Source organism: Schistocerca gregaria, chromosome 6 (genome assembly GCF_023897955.1).
Source record: "Schistocerca gregaria isolate iqSchGreg1 chromosome 6, iqSchGreg1.2, whole genome shotgun sequence".
Classification (NCBI taxonomy): domain Eukaryota; kingdom Metazoa; phylum Arthropoda; class Insecta; order Orthoptera; family Acrididae; genus Schistocerca; species Schistocerca gregaria.
In genome coordinates this window covers 122,500,853-122,527,536 of record NC_064925.1, presented here as the reverse complement: position 1 = coordinate 122,527,536, position 26,684 = coordinate 122,500,853, and the positions used below count along the sequence as shown (strand labels likewise).

General features: G+C 44.0%; 1 protein-coding gene across 1 annotated transcript in view; it reads left to right on the top strand.

Moving 5' to 3' along the window:
* The window catches only part of LOC126278748 (testis-specific serine/threonine-protein kinase 4-like), a 120,069-nt gene that overhangs the window by 59,349 nt on the left and 34,036 nt on the right, over positions 1 to 26,684 (top strand). The window contains exons 4-5 of the mRNA XM_049979024.1: positions 9,702 to 9,978; positions 26,017 to 26,181. Coding sequence (XP_049834981.1) covers positions 9,702 to 9,978; positions 26,017 to 26,181 — 442 coding nt within the window. The remainder of the gene's footprint in view (positions 1 to 9,701; positions 9,979 to 26,016; positions 26,182 to 26,684) is intronic.

The following is a 26,684-nucleotide window of genomic DNA, read 5'->3' as shown; positions in this document are numbered from 1 at the left end:
CACTTAAATGTGAGCTACCTCAAACATCGCTTAACGCTGACTACAAAAATATGTGGCTTATGAAGCACTTCTCAACCACTGCACATTCTACGCACAGTTATTCAACAACCTGGGCTGCAAATAGCAGTTTGGAATTCACGAATAGCTTGTTCCTCCTTCTGCGGTGCTCGACTATCGCAGTCCATCAGTGCACGAGGCCTGGCTGGCTCTGCTTTAGCTCTGTCTGTTCCTTCGAACTTCCACTTCACAGTCACGTCACAACAGTTGACTAACTCGTGTTCGAAGCCATTGATCTCTCCCGACCGCCCCATTCTCCTATTAATGCTTCTCTACTGACAACACCGTTTTCCTTCTGTACTGGGGGGTCCACCTCCACTGACATCTAGTGGTCGATTCCGCATCACGTAGGGGTAGCCAGATATTTTTGATTAGATAGTGCGTACCTGTTTTCTGTGCTATACCGTAACAGAGTAAGTGAGGTGGATGCAGCTTGAATGAAATACAAACAAACGTAATTAGTTCAAATATTTAACAAGGGGCATTATTATTAAGTCAAAATATTCTAAAATCGTATCCAGATAATCATGAAAAAGGCATAATAAAATCAACTTCTAGTAATATTGGCCCATATCCTGTGTGAATTGTTTGGAGAAACCATATTCTACTTACGACTGTCGAAGTTTTAATTTTGCAATTGAAATTTCTACATAAAACCACTATCAAGAATAAATAAATGGTGCCATGTCACGACAGATATATACCTGTAAGTTGTAAGTCATAAATCTTGTTTTTTGTGTCAATAGTGACAGCTGTTGGCTCCAATGTACTGAAGTGTGATTCAATGCTGTCAGGACGCCGTAACTCGTAACTTACATTTTTGCCGTCACAGGACACCAGTTATTTAGCTTGAGAGTAACCTAACTCCTGAATGGTACGTAACAAAGCTCCTAACGATGGTTGTAAGTATTCTCGTATTAGTATTAATTCTTATGAGGATTTTCCAGAGAATTATATTTAATTAAGAGCAGTAATCCTTTTAGAAAGAGTTCGTAATCTAATTTCTTTGTATTGTTTCCCATAAATTGTAATACACACTCGCACCTCTTTATATTCGTCAACACTATATATTCTTTTATTTCGTTTATTAACACATATGTATTGTATTTATTTAATCTGCAGTTACGGTATATATGATGACATACACATCAATGGCTCTGGTTCCAGAACTACACTAAAAGAAAATACTGATTTCCTTCCTGGAGTGTTAACAAAGTAGATAGTGACTAAGGGGGAACGATGTTATAATTTTGCACAGAATAACGTCAAAATCTACGGGTTTTGAAAGTTTACGGTGAAATTTTAACGTTTTGTTAGTCACAATGCTAAAACGCGCCGCAGCACTTTTCTCCAATATTAAGGTTGTCCAGAATGTAAACAATAACTGCTTGCAGTCTCAAATTGGCCTCCAAAAGCTACTTACCTACAGCGCATGCACGCAGCGCTAGATTATCACCATCCTCTCGCTCTATCACGCCATCGGCTTAGTCGTCTATTTTGTTGACATTATTCATTTAAACTATCCTGTGATGGTGATGAAAGAGATGAAGGCTTTTGTAAGCGTTATGCAAAAGCTAATTACGTTTACTATTCGAACTATGGTAAGCTTAACCGTTACGAGGACGGTAGTCCGTGATAAGAAAGCCAGCCTTCAAAACGATTTAATAGTTAATTTTATAGTGTTAAAATTTCCAATATTTTGAAGTTGAATTTACACAAACGTCATCTTTATATTTTGTAAACCCAAGAACAAGGGGTTTTCAATATTTAAGAATGATTTATGCTAAATATCGCGCGGCGAGAATACCTCTATCTTAGGTGGCTTTTGTAGGCCAGTTTGAAGTTGTTTCCCGGCTCGATAGACTAGGCAACCCCGTATCAAATAGCTCGACTTGACTCCCCATACACCATTGTGGTACATTGTAAACAATTATTGTTTACATACTGTATACAGGACAAGTTTGCAACGTAAAGCTGGCATCCACATCGAGAAGCTGCAAAAGTTCTGGAACAACTAGTTGCTAATACGGTATAATTATATGGGGTTTAATCTTGTCGATGGAAGAAAGGAGAAACTGCATTGCTTATGCTCCTTATTGTCGTCCCTTCTCGGACCTTTTATGTGCTTCAGACGCCAAAATATTTTGTAGAAGGAAACGTCAAGCGCAAAATATAAGAACGGATGTTAGGGCATAAGATACGCCAAGCTCTCAATAAGAGATTCTTGTTATAGAATCTTCCAGGCTATCAATATTGCAGGGTGTGGTGATATTGTCAAACAGTCCGCAAAAGAAGATAATTTCTGTAAACTGAACTGATGATGTAATCTATCGTAGATTTTATTTTTACTACCCGATGCGACAGGTTAGCTACTTTTGAACAAATGTGATTATGTGGATAAAGTTAATGATTTTCTGAATACCTGTGTATGTGGATTGGTACTACAAGACAACTCAACAGATTCTTGAAAAAAGCTAAACAGTCAACATACAAAAATATCCAGTTCACTATGGAAATTGGCAACAAATCCATAAACTTCTTAGATCTCACCATTGACATCACTACACACACACATTGTTTCAAAATTTACAGAAAAACAACAACTACAGACACAGTAATACCTTCTTTCTCACAACACCCCATAGCTCACAAACATGCACCTTTCCACTCAATGGCACACATCTCATATCTATCCCCATGTCCAGAGATGATTTTAAAGCAGAGTTAGATACAATAAAATTTATAGCCACAGCCAATGGCTACAATCCAGTTCTTATTGACCACATCTTGCACAGGAAACAAAAACGGAAAATTATACCCTTCCTCTATGCCCCACCTGCTTCCCCATCCACTGTCTGCAAGAAATGGTGTACACTACCATTTCTGGGTCAGGTATCACAGACTGTAGCCAAAGCACTGAAATCCTGCAAGTATAGAGTTTCCTACTATGTCAGGAACACTACAGCCCAGTGTGTTTTAATAGCAAAGACAAGAGCCAATTATTAGCCAACAGTGGGGTATACATAATCACTTGTTCTGATTGCGACAAATTTTACATTGTTCAGTCAGGCAGAGACATATCAACTAGGCTGGCTGAACATGAAGGCAGCTGGAGGTTGCAGAATTCGGACTCTGTATTTGCTGAGCAGGTACTGAGTGAGGGTCACAACTACCAGCCAAGTGTCCCATGTACTTCACTTAGCAAACAAAGGCCATAAATTCAACCTGCTAGAAGCCCTGGAAATTAACAAACATCTTGCTCACAGTCTAGATCCCATCCTAAATGACCAGACACAACTCAACACTTCCCCTCTCCTGAACTTCATATAATCATCTTTGTTGTTCATTACTTCCCACACTTTCTCTTCCTACAAATTCCCATTTTCCTGTAGTCATTAAGTTGTTTTATTTGTTGCAGTTGTCTTTGTATTCCACATAGGCTGTAGTTTCAATAGTAAAGGGTTTCCTTTTAACTTGTACTTGTATTACTGTCCATGTTTAACTCCCCTTGTAGTTGTCTCATCAAATAGTGTTCATATTTTACTTTGCTCATTTATTTAATGAAAACTGGTAAACAGCCACTGCTTTGATTATAATGTTAATGTTAAAATGCAGTACCACCACACTCTCAAACTGTAGGTTCCCTCAAAAACCTCAATTTTCCTGCATTTATTAATTTCTGTTTATTTTATTGATATTTCTTAAGTTCCTCATGTATTCTGTATTTACATTGACAACTGTCTCTTCTTCTTTAATTGGTTGTGTATCACTCTCCATGTTTCATACCTCTTGATGCAGCCTTGTCTAGTACTAATTTTATCTTATTTTATTAGTTTTGTTTATTAATAGAAACTCTTATGTAGGCAAGCTATTCCTATTTTGTGCTAAAGGTTTTCCTGTCAACTCCATTGTTATTTATGGACTTTTCAGTTTTTACCATTTCATTGCAAAGATGTTACTCACTGTATGTTTCTACTTCACTCTATATGTGTTACTTCTCTTCCAATGTTGTCTGCTAACATTTAACTTCTTTGGTGATAATACTCAGTAAATGTCTGAAGATGGCCTTGTAAGCCGAAAACCGGTTAGCAATAAAAGTAATATTGTAGAACAAAAGCAAACTGGTGCTTTTCATTGATTATTACAGCAGGATTAATTATGATACGACTTGGTAATGTTTACTCGGCTAATAATGCTCAATGTGACTTACTGACCTGTATGCAAAATTGAAATAGTTCATGACAAACAAGATGATCATCAAATGTGCTGATGAAGAAAAAGTATGAATGGCGCGAATGTTAAAAAGAAGAAGGAAAGAAAGTAGGAAAGCCAATCACTGAACGTTCTCAAGGTTTTAAAAAAAAAAATACGTTTAAACTTCACTATGAGCAATTAGTAGTTAGTCTTTCACGGACATTTTAAGGTGACATTCGGCCGGGAGAGTAAACGAACGAGAACTCAGACCACCGCAAAGGTCTGGCATCATACACTGAAGCGCCAAAGAAACTGGTATAGCGATGCGTTTTCAAATACAAAGACATGCAAAGATGCAGAATACGGGGCTGCGGTCTGCAACACCTATAGAAACCAACAAGTGTCTGGCGCAGTTGTTAGGTCGCTCACTGCTGCTACAGTGGCAGGTTAGTAAGATTTAAGTGAGTTCGAAAGTGATGTTATGCCGACGCACGAGCGATTGAACACAGCATCTCAGAGGTAGCGATGAAGTGGGGAATTTCCAATACGAAAATTACACGAACATTCTTTGAATATCAGAAATCCGATAAAACTTCAAATCTCCGACATCGCTGCGACCAGAAAAAGATCCTGCAAGAACGAGACCAACGGTGACAGAAGGGAATCGTTCAACGTGACAGAATTGCAACCCTTCCCCAAACTGCTGTAGATTTCAGTGCTGGGCCATCAACAAGTGTCAGCGTGCGAACCATTCAACGAAACACCATAGATATGGACTTTCGGAGCCGAAGGCCGACTCGTGTACCCTCGATGACTACACGACACAAAGCTTTACGCCTCGCCTGAGCCCGTCAACACCGACGTTGGACTGGTGATGACTGAGAACATTGTGCCTCATCAGACGAGTCTCGTTTCAAATTGTATCGAGCGGATGGACGTGCACGGGTATGGAGAAAACCTCATGAACCCATTGACCCTACATGTCAGCAGGGAACTGTTCAAGCTGGTAGTGGCTCTGTAATGGTGTGGGGCGCGTGCAGCTGGAGCGATATGGGACCCCTGATACGTCTAGATACGACTCTGACAAGGGACACGTACGTAAACACCCTGTCTGATCGTCTGCATTCATTCATACCCATTGTGCATTCTGATGGACTTGGACAATTCTAGCAGGACAATGCGACACCCTACACGTCCAGAATTGGTACAGAGTGGCTCCAGGAACGCTCTTCTGAGTTTAAACACTTCCGATGGCCACCAAACTCCCCAGACATGAACATTATTGAGCATATCTGGGATGCCTTGCAACGTGCTTTACAGAAGAGGTCTTCACCCCCATCTACTCTTACGGATTTATGGACAGCCCTGCAGCCGGCCGGGGTGGCCAATCGGTTAAAAGTACTACAGTCTGGAACCGCGCGATCGCTACGATCGCAGGTTCGAATCCTGCCTCGGGCATGGATGTGTGTGATGTCCTTAGGTTAGCTAGGTTTAAGTAGCTCTATGTTATAGGGGACTGATGACCTTAGAAGTTAAGTCCCATAGTGCTCAGAGCCATATGAACCATGTGACAGCTCTGCAGGATTTATAACTTCAGTCCCCTCCAGTACTATTTCAGACATTAGTCGAGTCCATGCCACGTCGTGTTGCGGCACTACTTCGTGGTTGCCGGGGCGCTACACGATCAATGGACTCGCATTCGGGAGGAAAACGGATCAATCAAGTGTCCAGGCATCCTGATTTGGGTTTTCCGTGATTTCCCTAAATCGCTTCAGCAAAATACCGGGATGGTTCCTATGAAAGGGCATGACCGACTTCCTTCCCTATACTTCCCTAATCCGATGAGACCTCGCAGTCTGGTCTCCTCCCCCAATCGACCCAACCCAGCCCATCCCTACACTATACTAGGCAGTTGTACTAGCTTCGTTGGCTCTTCAGTGTGACGACCTAGCTATGTCGCCGGACACGATCACAGGGAGTAGCGATGTCTCCTGGCGTCGTGGGAGCCGTACTGAAACTCAGGATTAGTCTCTTCACTGATTTCAATTTAAGAAGATAACAACGAGCAACGCACAGAATAATGCAAAGCGCTGTACACAAAGTACACACTGACACACAAAAAAACGGCGCACCACGAAGGAATTCTCCGAATGGGACCGAAATCAGTGGGGTGGCGTACATGTACAGACAAACAAATGGTTATAATTTCAGAAAATTTGGTTGATTTATTCAAGGGAAAGAACTCCACAAATCGAGCAAGTCAGTAAAGAATGGTCCACTTCCGGCCTTATGCAAGCAATTATTCGACTTGGAATTGATTTATGGAGTTGTTGGATGTGTTCCTGAAGGATATTGTGCTTATTTCTGTCCAAATGGAGCGTTAGAACGTCAAAACACCCAACTATTTGGAGGCCCCTGCTCATAATGTTCCAAATGTTCTCAGCTGGGGAGAGATCTGGCGACCTTGCTACCCAAGGTAGGCTTTGGAAAGTACGAAGGCAGAAAATAGAAATTTTCAACGTGTGTGGGCAGACATTATTTTGCTGAAATGTAAGCCGAGGATTACTTGCCATGAAGGGCAACAAAACGGAGCATAGATTGTCGCGGACATACTGTTGTGCTGTAAGGGAGAGGAGGATGACAAAGATAGGGCTCATACTATGAAAAGGAATGGCGCCGCAAACCATCACTCCTAGTTGTTGGGCCGTATGTCGGGATATAGTCAGGTTGCTATCCCACCGATGTCTAAAGCGTCGTCAGGCTCGTCTCCGCTGCTCATCGGCGCTCAGTGTCCGCCCCCGGTAGCTGAATGGTCAGTTTGACGGATTGTCAATCCTCTGGGGCCGGGTTCGATTCCCGGCTGGGTCGGGGAATTTTCTCCGCCTTGGGACTGGGTGTTGTGCTGTCCTCCTCATCATCCTATCATCTCCATCGAATGCAGGTCGCCGAAGTGGCGTCAAATTGAAAGACTGGCACCCGGCGAACTGTCTGCCCGATTGGGAGCCCTAGCCACACGATTAAATTAAATTAAAAAATCAGCTCTCAGTTCGTAGCGATACTCGTCAGTGAAGACCATTCTACTCCACTCAATAAGATTCCAGGACAAGGATGTGTATGGAGACGGTCCGGACAGTGGTGGAATACCACGCTGACAGTCTCCTGCCATACGGCCCGACTAGGAGCTGTGGCCAGGGATGCCATATCATTTCAGAGCCAGGATCCCTTCGCTTGTTATTTGTGGCACCCTTATAGCACGTTAGCATGGCGGTATTTCGAAGATATTCTACACCTCGCGTTTTTTTCTCCTTCATGACAAGCCATCCTGGGCTTACATTTCAGCAAGATAATTACCATCAGCACATAGCGTCACTTAACATTTTTCGAATCATACCTTGGCCAGCAACATCACCAGATCTCTCCCCAGTTGAGAACGTCGGGATTTTGCTGATCTATTGAGCCAGTTGGACAGAATGTGGCACTACATTCCTCAGAAGGACATACAACAACTCTGTCAAACAGTAGCAAGCCGAATAACTGCATGCAAAAGGAAAAGAGGTGGACTAACGCGTTATTGACTTCCTCAATCTGTGAAGCTCTTGCTCTTGAAAAATCAGCCACTTTCCCTGAAATTATAATCATTTGTTAGTCTGTACCAGTATATCACATCTATTTATTTCCGTCCCTTCGGATTATCCTTCGTGAATTTTTTTTCGTCTTGGAGTGCGAAACAAATTATTAGAAGTATGTGGTACCAACCACCTCACTGACTCATTGTTCCTTGTTTCAATAAAACATCAACAAATATATTTATTTGTTTGATCGTTAACTAGACATTCTTTCTCTTTCGCCATTTTAAAATGAAGGCGGTTGAAAAGTATACTGTTTTATCACCCTGCAGTTTAGATAAGTAGTGATTATTCGTTGACAGCTGGTACTATTAAGGAGAAATGGTGTCAGAAACGTTGGGAAACCCTTCATTATTAGTTCCATATCGCCTCTGAGTCCAACTCCCATTCTTTATCACTACAGGTTTATGTGGCTTGCAGGCTATGGTCCAGATTACCGTCCAGTCTTGAGCAATCTATCCCACTTCCAAAGGCTTTTAGCAACACTAACATAATTTTTTCTTATTCCTGTTGCCAATTAGAAAATTTCAGTTTCTAGAAGACTCTAAAGAATTCTCTCAAAATATTTCGTCATTTTCTAACTATATAGATTCTGGTTGGACAAATTTAGTTTCTTGCCTGCTGTATCTTTCTATCTTTATCTCGTACTTTTTCTATAAATTACGTTACATGAAGTTTTGTAGTTTACGACCTATTAACTTTTGTTGGGGAAGGAAATGAGCGGTGTCCTTTCAAAGGCGCCCGGGATGGCCGAGCGGTTCTAGGCGCTACAATCTGGAACCGCGTGACCGCTACGGGCGCAGGTTCGAATCCTGCCTCGGGCATGGATGTGTGTGATGTCCTTAGGTTAGTTAGCTTTAATTAGTTCTAAGTTCTAGGCGACTGATGACCTCAGAAGTTAAGTCCCATAGTGCTCAGAGCAAGCGGAACCATTTTGTCCTTTCAAAGGAACCATTTTAGTGGAGCAATTAACGAAGATCGCGGAAAACCGTGTGATCCGACCCGGATTTGAACCGAAGACTTCACGAATGCGAGGCCTCAGGGAGTTGGTAATTAGTCTTCAACGTGTGAATGGTATACGTTCAGAAAATCTAGTTTTCGTCATGTAAGTCGTCATCCATAAACCATTAAGCAAACTTTTATGTCCTTCAGACGCCCGTATTGTAATACTCGGTGTCAGTTAGTCTGTGTCTGGTAGTAAGTATATTAATTTCTAACCAAAACTACATGTTTAACGTTATTGTGACATTCGGCCGCGGGAACAAATGAGACCGCCGACCGCGGCGTGGCGAGGACTGTTGGGGAGTAAGGGGGTGATTGGATGATTGAAGGAGGAGGGTAGGGGGTGGAAACATAACCAACCTTTCACAGGCCGGGGAGCCGATGACTGTGGTCCTTACTCCTGCGAAAGCAGAACTGACGTATTGTCATAGAGACTACTGATTTTTATTTGTGTTGTCGAACTCGTACTAGAATCCCGATGGATGAGAATTAGTTTCTTCGCCTATTTTGACAAAACGAAGATAAATGACAAGCGCCGCACAGAATAAAGCAAAGTGGAGTACGCAAATCATTCGGTAATGGCCACCGCACAGTTGCTTGCTGAGGTCAGCAGTGTCGTAAACGAGTGCCTACCGGTCCGTCCAACGGCCGATAACGTACACAACACTACTTCAAACTCCCTCTCCCATCCCACTCTCACCCTCCACCATTCGCCCTCCTCCTCCCACCAACACATCCATACACACTCGGCAGATAAGGGTGTCCGCACTAGCCCTTACACTGAGGTGGATTTGACTCGACCGCTCTCGCTGCCTTGCGCAGGGACATCAAGTGCGAGAACCTGCTGTTGGACGAGGAGATGAACGTCCGCCTGTCGGACTTCGGTTTCGCGCGCGGGCGCATGAAGGCGCGCGACCGCCAGCCACCGCCCATGAGCGAGACCTTCTGCGGCAGCTACGCCTACGCCGCCCCCGAGATCCTTCGCGGCACGCCCTACCGCCCCCAGCTGTCCGACATCTGGTCCATGGGCGTCGTGCTCTACGCCATGATCTTCGGCCGCCTGCCCTTCGACGACTCCAACTACACCCAGCTGCTCAAGGTCAGTCTCGGTTTCAGTGTCGCGGCAAACGTCTCATTCCTTAGGCCGTCCTCCTCATGGGTCTGGAGTGCTCAACTTTAACACGTCGTGGGAGGCCCGCACTCCATATACTACTGGCCATTAACATTGCTACACCACGAAGAAATGCAGATGATAAACGGGTATTCATTGGAGAAATATATTATACTAGAACTGACATGTGCTCGCATTTTCACGCAATTTGGGTTCATAGATCCTGAGAAATCAGTACCCAAACCAATCGCCTCTGGCCTCAATAACGGCCTTGATACGCCTGGGCATTGAGCTCGGATGGCGCGTACAGGTACAGCTACCTATGCAACTTCAACACGATATCACAGTTCATCAAGAGTAGTGACTTGCGTATTTTGACGAGCCAGTTGCTCAGCCAACATTGACAAGACGCTTTCAGTTGGTGAGAAATCTGTACTTGCCACGGCAGCAGTCGAACATTTTCTGTATCCAGAAAGGCCCGTACAGGACCTTCAACATGCATTATCCCACTCAAATGTAGGGTTTAGCAGGGATCGAATAAACGGTAGAGCCACGGGTCGTAACTCATCTGAAATGTAAAGTCCACTGTTCATAGTGCCGTCAATGCGAACAAGAGGTGACCGAGACGTGTAACCAATGGCACCCCATACCATCACGCAGGGTGATAAGACAGTATGGCGATGACGAATACACGCTTCCAATGTGCGTTCACAGCGATGTCGCCAAACACGGATGCGACCATCATGATGCTGTAAACAGAACATTGATTCATCCGAAAAAAGAGCTACGGTCGCAGGTTTGAATCCTGCCTCGGGCATGGATGTGTGTGATGTCCTTAGGTTAGTTAGGTTTAAGTAGTTCTACGTTCTAGGGGACTGATGACCATAGATGTTAAGTCCCATAGTGCTCAGAGCCATTTGAACCATTTGAACCGAAAAAATAACGTTTTGTCATTCGTCCTCTCAGGTTCGTCGTTGAGTACACCATCGCAGACGCTCGTGCCTGTGATGCAGCGTCAAGAGTAACCGCTACCATGCTCTCGCAGCTGATAGTCCATGCTGTTGCAAACGTCCTCGTACTGTTTGTGCAGATGGTTGTTGTCTTGCAAGCGTCCGCATGTGCTGACTCAGGGATCTAGACGTGGCTGCACGATCTGTTACAACTGTGCGGATAAGATGCCTGTCATCTCGACTGCTAGTGATACGAGGCCGTTGGGATCCAGCACGGCGTTCCGTATTACCCTACTGAACCCACTGATTCCATATTTGCTGACAGTCATTGGATCTCGACCAACGCGACCAGCAATGTCGCGATACGATAAACCGCAATCTCGATAGGCAACAATCCGACCTTTATCAAAGTCAGAAACGCGATGGTACGTATTTCTCCTCCTTACACGAGGCATCACAACAACGTTTCACCAGGTAACGCCAGTCAACTGCTGTTTGTGTATGAGAAATCGGTTGGAAACGTTCCTCATATCAGCACGTTGAAGGTGTCGCCACCGGTAATAACCTTGTGTGAATGCTCTGAAAAGCTAATCATTTGCATATCACAGCACCTTCCTGTCGGTTAAATTTTCTTTCTGTAGCACACCTTCGTGGTGTGGCAGTTTTAATGGCCAGTAGTGTAAACCGCCTGACAAAAAAAAAAAAAAAATGTTTTTTCAACCGCCCAGAAGAAGAGCAGGAAACTAAGCAAACCTTCACTGGTAGAGTCCGTGTGTAATGTTATTTCAGTGGCTGAAATACCGATTCCAGTATACTAAGATCTTGACAGTATGAGACCATTTATCAGTACAACTTTACACCTCCTCTGACGTGAATACCTGCTCTGATTCAATTGAGAAGGTAGTCATTAAGGCCTTTAAGCTTCTCCTGAGTCACGTTGGCTTAGAAATGTTGTCACTAAACCTCGATATACTGGATAGTGGCGTTGGGATGAAGTTGACGTTCGATCTGGTTCCATTTATGTTCTATATGGGACAGTTTAGGAAATTTTGCTAACCGCTGGAGTAGTTCAACATCACACAGCCTAGTGCCACGTGTGGATGAGCTTTGCCCAGCTGAAAAATATCTCACCATTACTGTTATATGAGAGGTAACACGTGAGGCCACAGCATGTCCGTGACGTATCGTTGTGCTTTCTGTTTTCCCTCATTCACTCTAAACCGCAGGAGGATTGTACAAACATACCGCCGTTTGAGTCTCGTACAGATTCCAGTACGGAGGACATAGTGATAGACATCCTGGGGCTGTGAAGTAGCTGAATGGGTTCAAAATAAATAAATCGCCAGGCCCTGATGGGATTCCAGTTCGGTTTTACAAAGAGTACTCTTCTGCATTGGCTCCTTCCTTAGGTTGCATATATCACGAATCTCTTGCCCTACGTTAAGTCCCGAGCGACTGGAAAAAAGCGCAGGTGACGCCTGTATACAAGAATGGTAGAAGGATGGATCCTCAAAATTACAGACCAATATCCTTAACATCGGTTTGTCGCAGGATTCTCGAACATATTCTCAGCTAGAATATAATGAACTTCCTTGAGACAGAGAAGTTGCTGTCCATGCATCAGCACGGCTTTAGAAAGCATCGCTCCAGCGAAACGCAACTCGCCCTTTCTTCACATGATATCTTGCGAATCATGGATGAAGGGTATCAGACGGATGATATATTCCTTGACCTCCGGAAAGCGTTTGATTCGGTGCCCCACTGCTGACTCCTAACGAAGGTACGAGCATGTGGAATTGGTTCCCAAATATGTGAGTGGCTCGAAGACTTCTTAAGTAATAGAACCCAGTACGTTGTTCTGGATGGTGAGTGTTCATTGGAGGTGAGGGTATCATCTGGAGTGCCCCAGGGAAGTGTGGTAGGTCCGCTGTTGTTTTCTGTCTACATAAATGATCATTTGGATAGGGTGGATAGCAAATGTGCGGCAGTTTGCTGATGGTGCTGTGGTGTACGGGAAGGTGTCGTCGCTGAGTGACTGTAGGAGGATATAAGATGACTTGGAAAAGATTTGTGATTGGTTTAAAGAATGGCAGCTAACTCTACATATAGATAAATGTAAATTAATGCAGATGAATAGGAAAAAGAATCCTGTAATGTTTGAATACTCCATTAGTAGTGTAGCGCTTGACACAGTCACGTCGATTAAATATTTGGGCGTAAAATTGCAGGGCGATATGAAGTGGGGCAAGCATGTAATGGTAGTTGTGGGGAAGGCAGATAGTTGTCCTCGGTTCATTGGTGGAATTTTGGGAAGATGTGGTTCATCTGTAAAGGAGGCCGCTTATAAAACACTAATACGACGTATTCTTGCTCGAGCGTTTGGGATCCCTATCAGGTCGGATTGAGGGAGGACATAGAAGCAATTCAGAGGCGGGCTGCTAGATTTGTTACTGGTAGGTTTGATCACCACGCGAGCGTTACGGAAATGCTTCAGGAACTCGGGTAGGAGTCCCTAGAGGAAAGGAGGTGTCCTTTTCGTGAATCGCTACTGAGGAAATTTAGAGAACCAGCATTTGAGGCTGACTGCGGTACAATTTTACTGCTGCCAACTTATATTTCGCGGAAAGACCACAAAGATAAGATAAGAGACATTAGTACTCGTACAGAGGCATATAGGCAGTCATTTTTCTTTCGTCCTGTTTGGGAGTGGAACAGGGAGAGAAGATGATAGTTGTGGTACGAGGTACCCTCCGCCACGCACCGTATGGTGGATTGCGGAGTATGTATGCAGATGTAGAACCGTGACCTGAAATCACCATAGCGGCAGGAATAACACCACCATGCCTCTCCAAAATATTGCATGAGTGGGTCCTCTCTCCCCACGATGCCACTGCGCCCGCTATGATCATCCGGGGTAAAGCCTTCATTTATTGAAGGTTTTGTTGAAATTGGAATACATTGTTCTTTCTTTAATTATGTTGATTATTATTTTCCTTTTTTGAGGACAACGGGAGGCTGCTTAGCGGTAGTTAACGCTCCCTGGCCATGGAACCGCTCCGAACGCAGCCTTTTCTGTGACATTAACGCCATGCTCCGCATGGGACGGTAATTCGCCTACCTTGCTGCTATTAGTTCCCGACTTACGGAACAGAATGACTCAGTACATTGCTGGGAGTTCATTATTTATTCCCGGCATGGCAGGCGCCATTGGGCTATGGAGTGCATGGTACGTCGATCCTCCCTTATGCTGGCCAGATATGGTCAACAGGAACCTTGACTACGATAATGCCCCCATGTTCCCGTGCAGCGCAGCATCAGGCATCTGCGAAATCCGAAAGCCACACAAATCTGGATATCGTACATTTCGGCCAGCTGTCGAAATGTAGACCCACAGTGAGGCCTGTCAGCTGCTTGTAATACTGTGTCATAGGAGAACATAGGAGAACGCCGCACCTCCGTGTGCTCCACAGTAATTACTCAACATCTGACGCTGTTCACACCCCTTATGCACAATATCATCATGGTGTTTCACTTTTTTACCAGGTGGTGTATTTGTCACAGTTATCGGTTTTCAGGGATAAAAAGCAAGGACAGAAGCATTATTTACAAGTTGCGCAGGACCTGAACTGCACTTCTAAGAATCGAACCACATGGAAATGAAATTGTAAGGAAACGAACATATGACAACATTAAACGAACGGAAGAAAAAAAATGTTCAAATGTTTGTGAAATCTTAAGGGACTTAACTGCTAAAGTCATTAATCCCTAAGCTTACACACTACTTAACCTAAATTATCCTAACGACAAACACACTTGCCCATGCCCGAGGGAGGACTCGAGCCTCCGCCAGGACCAGCCGCACAGTCCATGGCTGCATCGCCTGAGACCGCTCATCCCGCGCGGCGACCGGCAGAGTTTGTAGATGAAGATGAGATAGGAGATATGCTACTGCGAGAAGATGCTGACAGAATAGACGGCATTCACTTAAAATCATTGAGATCCTTGGTAGAGACACTCGACTGTTACCATTTGCAATAGAGAAGGAGTAATATGCAAGATTACAACTGAAGTGACAGGGTTAGACATTGAGTTCAGAGACCAACTTATGTTCAGATATCACTGACATGAAAGATACGTCACCTATGTAATTACCATTAAGAAACAAAATACGTTCATCATAATTAGGTCTAGTTTTGACTTTTAGGTCTCTCTTTGCCTTATCATCAAGTGCACTTTTCCTCCACCTTTTGCTGCTAACATTTTCAATACAGGCGCACTACTGATGATCATTCTGTCTTCAGTACTGAGAATAGTTTCCAGGACAACACCCAGAATTCACAATCGGGGAACAGCTATACTTAACAGAATTCGTCCAGATGCATAGAAAAAGGCGGTTACCGAGACGTCAAATTCTGCAACATAAAGCGAACGTGATACTGACTGCCTGTATGTTCAGTTTTACGCGCTGTCTCGCAATCCAGTGTAATCAGGCATTTTTGTATACCTGCTACTAAAGATAAATTCGAATCACTATAAAGATGATCTCTGTGGCTTAATATGAGAATGGCTGATTTCTAGCAATAATCAAAATTTTTACTCACAATTGGCCGAACAGTCAAAACGATGTGGCACCATACGGAACTGAAATTGTTACGAAAAACGGACCCGCACGTTGAAGCCATTGACGCCTAACACATGGCGGCATCATCGGAATAGTCATCGAAATATCTGGGCACTTTCCACATACTCGGCGACTCCATTCACATCTTCTCTTGAACATTCTTTCGTTTGTGGCACGGATGTTATCACCTTCATCTTTGCTTACCCGCTCCCATCTGTATACCACCCTTATATTTTTGTTGTCTGGAACATCTATATACGTACTAAGCAAGCCACAATAGGGCGCATGATGGAGAGTATATTGTACCACTACCAGTCAGTGTCATTCTTGTTCCACTCGGAAATGGAAATCGACAGTCTGTATGCTTCTGTATGAGCTCTAATTCCTCTTATCTTGTTTTCGCGGTCCTTTTGCGAAATGTGCAGTACAAACGTTTTGCAGTCAGCCGAAAATGCCGGTTCTATAAATTTTATCAGTAGTGTTTCGCGAAAAGAACTTCTTCCCTGCAGGAATTCTCATTTTAGTTCAGTTCCGTAATACTAATATGCTGATGGAAAATGCCAATAACAAATCGAGCCTAGAATAGCTTCGATGTCTTCCTTTAATTCGATCTTGTGAGGGTTCAAAACACTTGAACATTAATCAACAGTGGGGTCGCACTAGTGTTCTGTGCGCGACGCCCTTAACAGATGAGCTACACTATCCTAGAAATATCCCAATAAACCGAAGTCGACTGTTACGCCGCCGCCAAGGTAGCCCCTGCGGGCCGGCAACACATTTAACACGACACAGGAACCAGGTTGCCTATACCCAAAGGCGTAAGCAAGGGTAAACATCGGCTGTTTTGGAAACAAACATTCCACGTACTACTTCCTGCAGAGGGAGTTCGAGATGGCCTGCAGGAATTATTTCTTCCAACATCTGATTGGCTGACCAATATTATTTAAAGGCTATATCGAGCACCGGACGTCAGTTCATGCTGAATACCAACCTCAGGGACGTCTCCATGGAAGACTACGACTTCGCCATCGGAATAGGACTTGGAATTAAGTGTATGTGTGTTACAACGGACTCCTGTTGGAAACATAGAAGTTATCTTTTATTGCCTCTAGTACGAAATTCTTACTGGCTTTGTGATTGTGACTTCTCGTTGTTATTCAGCCATTTCCATGTAGACTCACGTAAATAAAAGTTGTGTTGCAAAAATGTTCGAATTGTCAGTTACAACATCGACCCTTCCTGTTCCCTACTACCAATCTTAAATGCTCATTCCATTTCAGCGTCGATTTACAATGTTACCCATAGATACTCAATCAACAGGATTGTATCAAACAGAATACCACCAGTTCTGTATTCTAAAATTTGAAGACTCTTTCATCTTCTTATCTGCATTAGCTTCCATTTTTCTACATTTAGAGCAAGCTGCCATTCATCACACCAATTATAAATTCTGTCTAACAGTAAGTCATCTTGTATCTTCCTACATTCACTCAACGACAACACTTCACCACACACTACGGCGTCATCATCAGAAAATCGCACATTACTGCACACCCTATCCGTCAACTCGTTTTATGTACGTAGAGAACAACAGCGGTGCTATCACATTTCCCTTGAACATCCCTTGACGATAACCTTGACTCTTATGGACACTACCGCCGAGAACAACGTACTGGGATCTATTATTTAAGATGTCTTGGAGACACTCACATGTCAGAGAAGATAATCCATACGCTCGGATCTTCGTCAGCAGTCCACGAAGAGGTACTGTTTCAATCGGTTTCCGGAAGTTTGGAAATATGGAATCTGCCTGTTGCCCTTTATCCACGTCTCGCAGTGTGTCGTCTGAGGAAAGGGTAAGCTAAGTTTTGCACGAGCATTACTTTCGAAATTCTTACTGACGTATGGAGAGAAGCTTTTCTGTCTCAAGGAAGTTTAGTATGTTTGAACTTGAAATAATTCGACAAATATGCTGCAAATCGATCTTAAGGATATTGCCCTGTAATTTTTCGGATCCATTCTTTTATCTTTCTTTTATATTAGTGTCACCTGAACTTTTTCCAGTCATTTGGAGCTTTGCAACGGGGGAGAGATTCGCGATAAAAACTCTTATTTATGTATATCTTCTTAAACTGTCCCCAAAAAGTTTTGCACTACTAACATATTTGCGAAGGTGTGTAGGATTCGATTCAATGGCAGCAAGCAGCAACTGATTAAGCCTTCGAAAACAAAGAAAGTAACTTAACTGTGTCTGTTGGAAAGATTATATCTGTGAATGAAATGTCTACTATTGGGTAATGGAGGGTAAGCACGGGTAAATCGTGACAAAAACTGGAAAATTTAAAATACTGGTTTTATTTTTAGTTTCTCGTTCATTCTTTACCATAATATTTAAGGAACAAAACACAGAGTATATCACTTTTGTTATCTGATACATACAGAATGTAATAAACATTATGTACCACATGTCCCTGTTTACCCTTATCAGTAAAAATATATCGGAACAGTCACTTAGGTGAATCGGGACAGTGTTACAATAACGTATCTTCTTCTTGTACCTGTCTGTAAATGTTTATTAAGGAGGTATAGGAAGTCTCATGAGAACTTTTGTACTTCTGAATGTCATTTTTTAAATACACGTCTACCAGACACAGGCCGTCAGCCCCTAGACACGTTCCATGATGCCACCTCTTTCCTTGTCGTTGGCACTGAATCTAGCATCCCAGTTTTGGTGATATTCTAATTGTACCATCTTCCTCTCATTCTGAGGACGATGATTCTTTTTTCCTCCTTCTGTTTCCGTTCTTCACTTTTTCTCCCTTCTGCAGCATTAGTTTCGGGAGGCATTAAGAATAACTGCTTGTTTCCTCCTTCTCGATGGACTGTGGCTCATTTGTTTTCTCGGAAGAAGATCATAGAAAGATACCGAAGATGACGTGGGTGCTGTCTTGCTTTCGGTGCCGGTTCCTGATGTTGTAGGAGCAGGACTATGATTGGCCGCACAACATGTTCAGGACTTTCATTTGGTGTCACGCAACCAGGAAGAAAATCATGTTCGGAGAGAACATTCACATCGACGGATAAACACAAGTTGATCTGAATACACTCTCAGCATTACCGTATTTCGCTGCTTTCAACCAGTCTGCTTTGAATTTCTTTCCAAAAGAGAACTTGTTACTTTTCGCTCACCTTTGGTTGTTTCTAATGAAAGTTCTATACTCAGTGGCATAATATGACTTCAGGTTTTCTTACAACGTCAGAATCTAATTCAAACCCAAATCTGACACCTAAGCGTTCATTCTTTTAATTACTTCCTGTATTCAATAGTAAAAGTACTTTGTTCAACCTCCTTCTTCAGCTCGTCATCATTAGCACTTTTTAGACGACGGTGAAGACGTGAACGAAGCACCCCAAATAGTTCTGCAGCATGACGTATGATTGTGCCTTGTCGGAACGCAGTAACAGCTTTTACGGATATCATCTTCAGCCTAACGACCCTTATCATTACCCACGTGCGTGAGAATAGTAAAAAACGAATCAGCAAGATATGTTGACCCTATAAAGTCTCAATTGAGGATCCCTATTCATACGAAAAGTAGTGTGTATGACCTACAGATGTTGGTAATACTGAAATTATTTTCCATGATCATGAGAAGTAGCATAACCTCATTTCATGTCTCTGATTCAGAATATATCACAAAGTCACACATAATTAGAGTAACAAAATATTAGAAATCAGAAGTTTCCGTTCTCTTACCTTCAACAACAGATATTTTTTTGCGAAAAATTCAGAACACGACACTGGACTGAGACTCCGAGCATTGTAACATGCTGCCCACTTCGATGTCGAATGGTGGCTATTCAAGACTGCAACACTCTTCGGCTGAGGTCCTTCAGAAGTTATCCACTAGTTTCAGCTAGCTCATAGCGTGGCCATTCGGGCAGGTATCGCATACCGTCCCACTTCGTTGGTTCCTGCCACCCTGCGGGCAAAGCGTGACCCAATTTGTTGGCTTGACCTGTAATTCGTTTTTACGTTTTTGACGTTTATTATTTTACATTTCTGTACAGTTATCGCACGTTACCAATGTTGGCACTACATTGAAATGTTGTCTAGAACTGACTTTCAATTTAAGCAGCTTTTTGAACGTAATGCTTCACTGTTTATTTTGCATTAACTGCAAGAAATGATATACACTCCTGGAAATTGAAATAAGAACACCGTGAATTCATTGTCCCAGGAAGGGGAACCTTTATTGACACATTCCTGGGGTCAATACATCACATGATCACACTGACAGAACCACAGGCACATAGACACAGGCAACAGAGAATGCACAATGTCGGCACTAGTACAGTGTATATCCACCTTTCGCAGCAATGCAGGCTGCTATTCTCCCATGGAGACGATCGTAGAGATGCTGGATGTAGTCCTGTGGAACGGCTTGCCATGCCATTTCCACCTGGCGCCTCAGTTGGACCAGCGTTCGTGCTGGACGTGCAGACCGCGTGAGACGACGTTTCATCCAGTCCCAAACATGCTCAATGGGGGACAGATCCGGAGATCTTGCTGGCCAGGGTAATTGACTTACACCTTCTAGAGCACGTTGGGTGGCACGGGATACATGCGGACGTGCATTGTCCTGTTGGAACAGCAAGTTCCCTTGCCAGTCTAGGAATGGTAGAACGATGGGTTCGATGACGGTTTGGATGTACCGTGCTCTATTCAGTGTCCCCTCGACGATCACCAGAGGTGTACGGCCAGTGTAGGAGATCGCTCCCCACACCATGATGCCGGGTGTTGGCCCTGTGTGCCTCGGTCGTATGCAGTCCTGATTGTGGCGCTCACCTGCACGGCGCCAAACACGCATACGACCATCATTGGCACCAAGGCAGAAGCGACTCTCATCGCTGAAGACGATTCGTCCCTCCATTCACGCCTGTCGCGACACCACTGGAGGCGGGCTGCACGATGTTGGGGCGTGAGCGGAAGACGGCCTAACGGTGTGCGGGACCGTAGCCCAGCTTCATGGAGACGGTTGCCAATGGTCCTCGCCGATACCACAGGAGCAACAGTGTCCCTAATTTGCTGGGAAGTGGCGGTGCGGTCCCCTACGGCACTGCGTAGGATCCTACGGTCTTGGCGTGCATCCGTGCGTCGCTGCGGTCCGGTGCCAGGTCGACGGGCACGTGCACCTTCCGCCGACCACTGGCGACAACATCGATGTACTGTGGAGACCTCACGCCCCACGTGTTGAGCAATTCGGCGGTACGTCCACCCGGCCTCCCGCATGCCCACTATACGCCCTCGCTCAAAGTCCGTCAACTGCACATACGGTTCACGTCCACGCTGTCGCGGCATGCTACCAGTGTTAAAGACTGCGATGGAGCTCCGTATGCCACGGCAAACTGGCTGACACTGATGGCGGCGGTGCACAAATGCTGCGCAGCTAGCGCCATTCGACGGCCAACACCGTGGTTCCTGGTGTGTCCGCTGTGCCGTGCGTGTGATCATTGCTTGTATAGCCCTCTCGCAGTGTCCGGAGCAAGTATGGTGGGTCTGACACACCGGTGTCAATGTGTTCTTTTTTCCATTTCCAGGAGTGTATTAGTATTAAATTTGTCTTCCAGCACGTTATTGTGCAACATGAACGGTACGGATACCGACTTCCTTTGAGGACCCGGCATCGAAGATAACATGCTGCACCCTCTCTACCAAGAAATCTTTCATTCAGTTTCAAATGGTATCTGACACCCAGTATGAAGGTACTTTCGTTGGTAACAGTTACTATAGCACTGAGGCAAATGCTTTCCCGAAGTTAAGGAATACTGTATCAACTTGATTGCTTTGATCCATGACTTCCAGGATGCCATGTGTGAAACGAATGAGTTGTACTTCGCATTACCGATGTTTTCTGGTTCCATACTACTTGACATTCATATGATCATTCTGTTCCATACACCTCATGAAGGTGTCTAGCGTAGTGCTTATTTTCGTATTAGATTGTCATCTATTATCAAGTCATGTTTGAACCATTTATTTCAATATCCATCAGTTCCAAGTGATAGAAAATTCTCGTATAACTCTTATTTCTCTTACATTAATCTAGTCGTCTCCACACTCTATCCTCCGGGCTCGCTCTGTCCTGCTCCCTATAAAAGACCTGGAAAATCCATTATTTTATGGAATTATATTTGTGTTTCTTTCCTGTAGTGCCGACGCACCACGTTATGTATTGTGACTCGCATAACAGAAACAAATTGCAGCCTTATGATTAATATCTCGTTCACACTTGTCCGAGACTTTACATTTAAGGCTTTCGAATTAAATTGCCAGTTCTAATATCACATTAATGACATTGTGTTTTGATCGACTACTGTCTTTCCCTCGAAATGACATTTCAGCCCGCAATTGAATGAGTGGTCACACATGAAAATGTGAAAGCCATTCATCAGAAAAAGTTTTCCATATCATTTACGTAAGTCGCTGGACAGGTGCGAAAACAGTCTACGAATGGGTTTCGTCCGCTAGAAATCCCACAGTCTTTGGCTGCTCATTTATGCGCTATGCTTTGTAAGCGGTAGCCGACTGACAAATTTAGCATTATGGTGGATCAGGATTTAGCAGTCCTGTCCATGTGAAGTGAGCGACATAGACTTACCCCTTTCCGGGACAATAGGGGCTAGAAGCACTGTGCGGAAGCTGGTGCTCTGCCATGGTTGTCTGGATTAAAATTGGACGACTTTGTCCAAAGTTTATTTTCGATGACCATTTAGCTGCAACATCCAAGAGTTTGTGATGAAAAGTTGCCTTTTGTGTAATATTCTGCTAATTTTTCAGCTTTATAGACGTTCTTTCTTTGTGTTCGAGGATCAACATGCATCTTTCATTAAGTCATGGCTTACGTTGCTATCACATTTTTTTAGTATTACTATGAGGATTAGAAATTAAATGGGGTTTCTTTTGTTTAGCCGGCCGCTGTGGCCGAGCGGTTCTAGGCGCTTCAGTCCAGAACCGCGCTGCTGCTGCGGTCGCAGGTTACAATCCTGCCTCTGGCAAGGATGTATGTGATGTCCTTAGGTTAGTTAGGTTTAAGTAGTTCTAAGTCTAGGGGACTGATGACCTCACATGTTAAGTCCCATCGTGCTTAGAGCCATTTGAATCATTTGAACCTTTTGTTTTGATTTTGAAGATTTCTGGTCATTGCAGTCAATGTGGTCCTACGGAGGACTTCTGTAATTTCATTGGCAAGCTATCGTGTTGTTTTTATTGACTAATAATCAACCACACTCCCGTTTCTCTTTGATTATTTCTCATCTCAGTAACACGTTTAACTCTTCTTGGTCAGTTACCATGTCCTCAAACTCTCATTTCAAAGTCAGAACCGACCTGGGCACAATTAATTGAATACGTTATTGTAGTATCTTCATTTATTTAGTGACAACAGCAGCACACACGTGGCTACAACGGTGGCGAGCCGAGCACTGGAATCACACAAGCGCGAGAGGACATTAGCTCAAGAGCATAACTCTAGGTAGAGTCCGAACATATGCTATGTCGTCCTATAATGACACGATTCTCTCTTAAGTCTGTGAACTGAACCTTCACCTAGCACGGCGGAAGCACAAGAGAGAGAGAGAGGCCGCCCTGGCGCTAACCCTCGCCCGTAGATGGCTCTTCTATTGAGCAAAGCTGGCGCCCCCACATGCATTCCTGTGGACGACGACGAATACCAATGTTACGGTCGTGGTGGCGGCGTATGTAGGCGCGCCGCCACTCACTTCTGTCTTTAGCGGAATCGTTACTTATACAAGCTGACAACGACAGATGGCACAGCTATTTCCATGCACGCATATTACAGCAACAATAACACAGATATGAATTTCGATACACATGCTGACCCTCAATATGTTGAGATTGACCATTGTGATTAATGAGTCTTATGAACAGGTATTAGCTTACATTCCATGTGGAGTAGATATCTTCATTGCGGGCGTACCCTCTGTAACAAAAGATTTTGCATTGTTTAAACATACGTTCAGCGTACCCTATATCTACCGATGCTCAGCGAAAGTCTTTCGTACTTCCTGGTGTCTCGAAAAAACAAGTCAGATCTCATTAATATTTGCGAGAGTCGCTCTAAAAGAAATGCACACTATTTTTGTTTTTAAATCCATTTTTTATTCTGCATGTTTGAAAGTTTTACAGTATGTACATACATGTTTTAGGAACAATATTTTCATTTCTAAACGATACTGCCTTACGCCATCTTGGAACCAGCGCCTGTATACTTGCACGGTAAAATTCTGAACCAACCTGCTGGAGCCACTGTTTGGCAGCGTGCACAAGGGAGTTATCATCTGCAAACCTTGTTCCACGAAGAAAGACTTTCAGTTTCCCAAAGAGATGATAGTCACATGGAGCCAGGCCAGGACTCTAAGGCGGGTGTTTCAGTGTTGTCCATCCGAGTTTTGTGATTGCTTCCATGGTTTTTGGACTCACATGTGGCCGTGCATTGTCGTGCAACAGCCAAACATCCTTTGGCCAATGTGGTCGAACTCAATCGAGCTTGAAGTTTCTTCAGCGTCGCCACATATGCATCAGAATTTCTGGTGGTTCCATTTGGCATGATGTCCACAAGCAAGAATCCTTCGGAATCGTAAAACACTGTAGCCATAACTTTTCCAACAGAAGGTGTGGTTTTGAATTTTTTTCTTGGGTGAATTTGCATGATGCCACGCCACTGATTGCCTCTTCGTCTCCGGTGAAAAATGATGGAGCCATGTTTCATCACCTGTCACAATTCTTCCAAGAAATTCATCTCCACTATTCTCGTACTGTTCCAAATGTTCGCTCCTTACCGTTTTTCTTGTTTCTTTGTGAGCCACTGTAAACATCCTGGGAATGCACCTGGCACAAACCTTTTTCGACGCCAACACTTTCAGTATTCTGCAAACACTTCCTTCCCCTATCCCAACGTAGCGTGATAATTCGTTCACTGTTATGCGTCTGTCAGCAGTCACCAATTCGTTAATTCTCTGCACATAGTCCGGAGTGTGTGCAGTACGAGGCATGCCGCTGCGAGGACAATCTTCAATATTGCCGTGCCAGCTTTCATCAGGTAATCTGCTTGCGCACCGACTAACTGTACTGTGATCGACAGCAGCATCTCCATACACCTTTTTCAACCTCTTGTGGATGTTTCCCATTCTCTCGTTTTCACAGCACAGGAATTCTATGACAGCACGTTGCTTCTGACGAACGTCAAGTGTAGCAGCCATCTTGAAGACATGCTGTGACGACACCACTCACGGGAACAAGTTGAACTGAGTTTCAAAACAAGAGGGAAGGATGTATCTACACACTTTAAAATTTTCACACATGCAGAATGAAAACTGTATTTCTATAGAAATAGTGTGCATTTCTTTTGGAGTGACACTCGTATTTATGGGTTAAAATATTGTATACGAGGGAAATACGAGGGCTGTCCAGAAAGTAAGTTACGTTTGATCGCGAAATGAAAATCAGAAATGTTTCGTTTCTAACAGTTAGCTTCACCTTTCAGCTACTTCTCTACGTAGTCGCCGTTCTGACTCAGACATTCGTCGTAGCGTTGTACCAACTTTCCAATACCCTCATCATAGAAGGCAGCCGCCAGTGCTTTCCGCCAATTCCCTACGCTGGCCTAAAGCTCGTTGTCTGTGCCAAAATGTTGTCTTCATAGCCAGCGGTTCGTTTGAGCACAGATGAAACTCAGTGGGAGACAATTACAGGCTGTATTGTGGGTAACCAAACATTTCCAATTGAAACGATGCAGAAACATCTTCATTGGCCCTGCGGAATGAGGCTGAGAATTGTCTTGAAGAAGAAACCGCACTACAGTTATGTAATGTTGGTTGCGTAGCTTCAGGGGAAAATTCTCACCAGGCCCTCGTACTTGGCGGAAGACACTATTTTCTATAACATCTCTACCTGCTCACCAAGAGCTCAGGAATGAAAAGAGCGACATAATTCTACCTAGAGTCATACTAGAGATACTGCCCAACACATCTTTGCAAAGCTTTATCATATTTTCATAGTCGTTTCCATTCCGCGACAGATCGTAACTTACTTTCTGGACAGCCCTCGTATTTCCCAGGGACTGATGCTGAGGTTATACCAGTTAAGTATTCAGATTTATTTAAAAATAGTAAGAGGGTTGAATCCTGTTTGCCGGACAGAGTCTCGTACAGGGCACCTTGCTTTCCTGCGAACAGTGCTTTTACTGATTGAGCTATTTTTCCCATTTATTGAAATCGACGAAAGTCTTAAAGTAGAAATTTGGAAAGTGTAAGACAGCTGCTGGAAGAAATGAGGCTGTGAGGCTGTCGCGAGAGTCATGCCTGGATAGCTCAATTCTTCGAGGTGATTGTGAGAAGAGAGATAATGACGCATTGGTGTTCTGCTTGTCACAGCAAGTGCAGAGCAAGGTGATGTTCCCGCGGCAGCCGCGGGCGTCGGCGGCGGTGCGGTCGCTCATCACACGCATCTTGTCGCCCGCCAGAACGCGCCTGCGCATCCCGGACATCCGCGCAGACGTCTGGATGGCCCCTGGAACGGACGACGCGGCCGCCCAGCAGGTGAGCGGAAGGGGCTCCTCGTTATACGGGAGGCAGAGTCAGCCTGCTGTTTTGATTCTGCAAGCTGGGTAACGCCGTCTCTTGAGTGGTCCAGTGTCTGTTGTATTTGTCAAATCAGTTTGTTAACTTACTAATCGATCTAGAGAAAAATTCTTACACTGTAGAGTGGTGCAAGATGTCTGAAATCGCCAGAAAACAGGTGCACATGTGAGCAAAGACGAGCAGTATATACTGTGATTCAGCTGAGTTAACCGATAGCTTTTATGCTACCCGCAATGGCTTTAAAACCACGCACTAGAGTTTCATATTCTCTCGCTCACTATGCACAAACTATTAGCCCTGCAGAAACAATGAATAGGGCCTTGATGTAGTTAAATTTTTTGCTGGGATACGTTTTCGCTGGTGGCCCAGATTTTAGTGTTATTCAAGAAAAACGCATTTGGAAGTCAATTTTGTACGCTTTTCTTGAATAATTCGAGAACTATGGCCTCTTGCGCAAACAT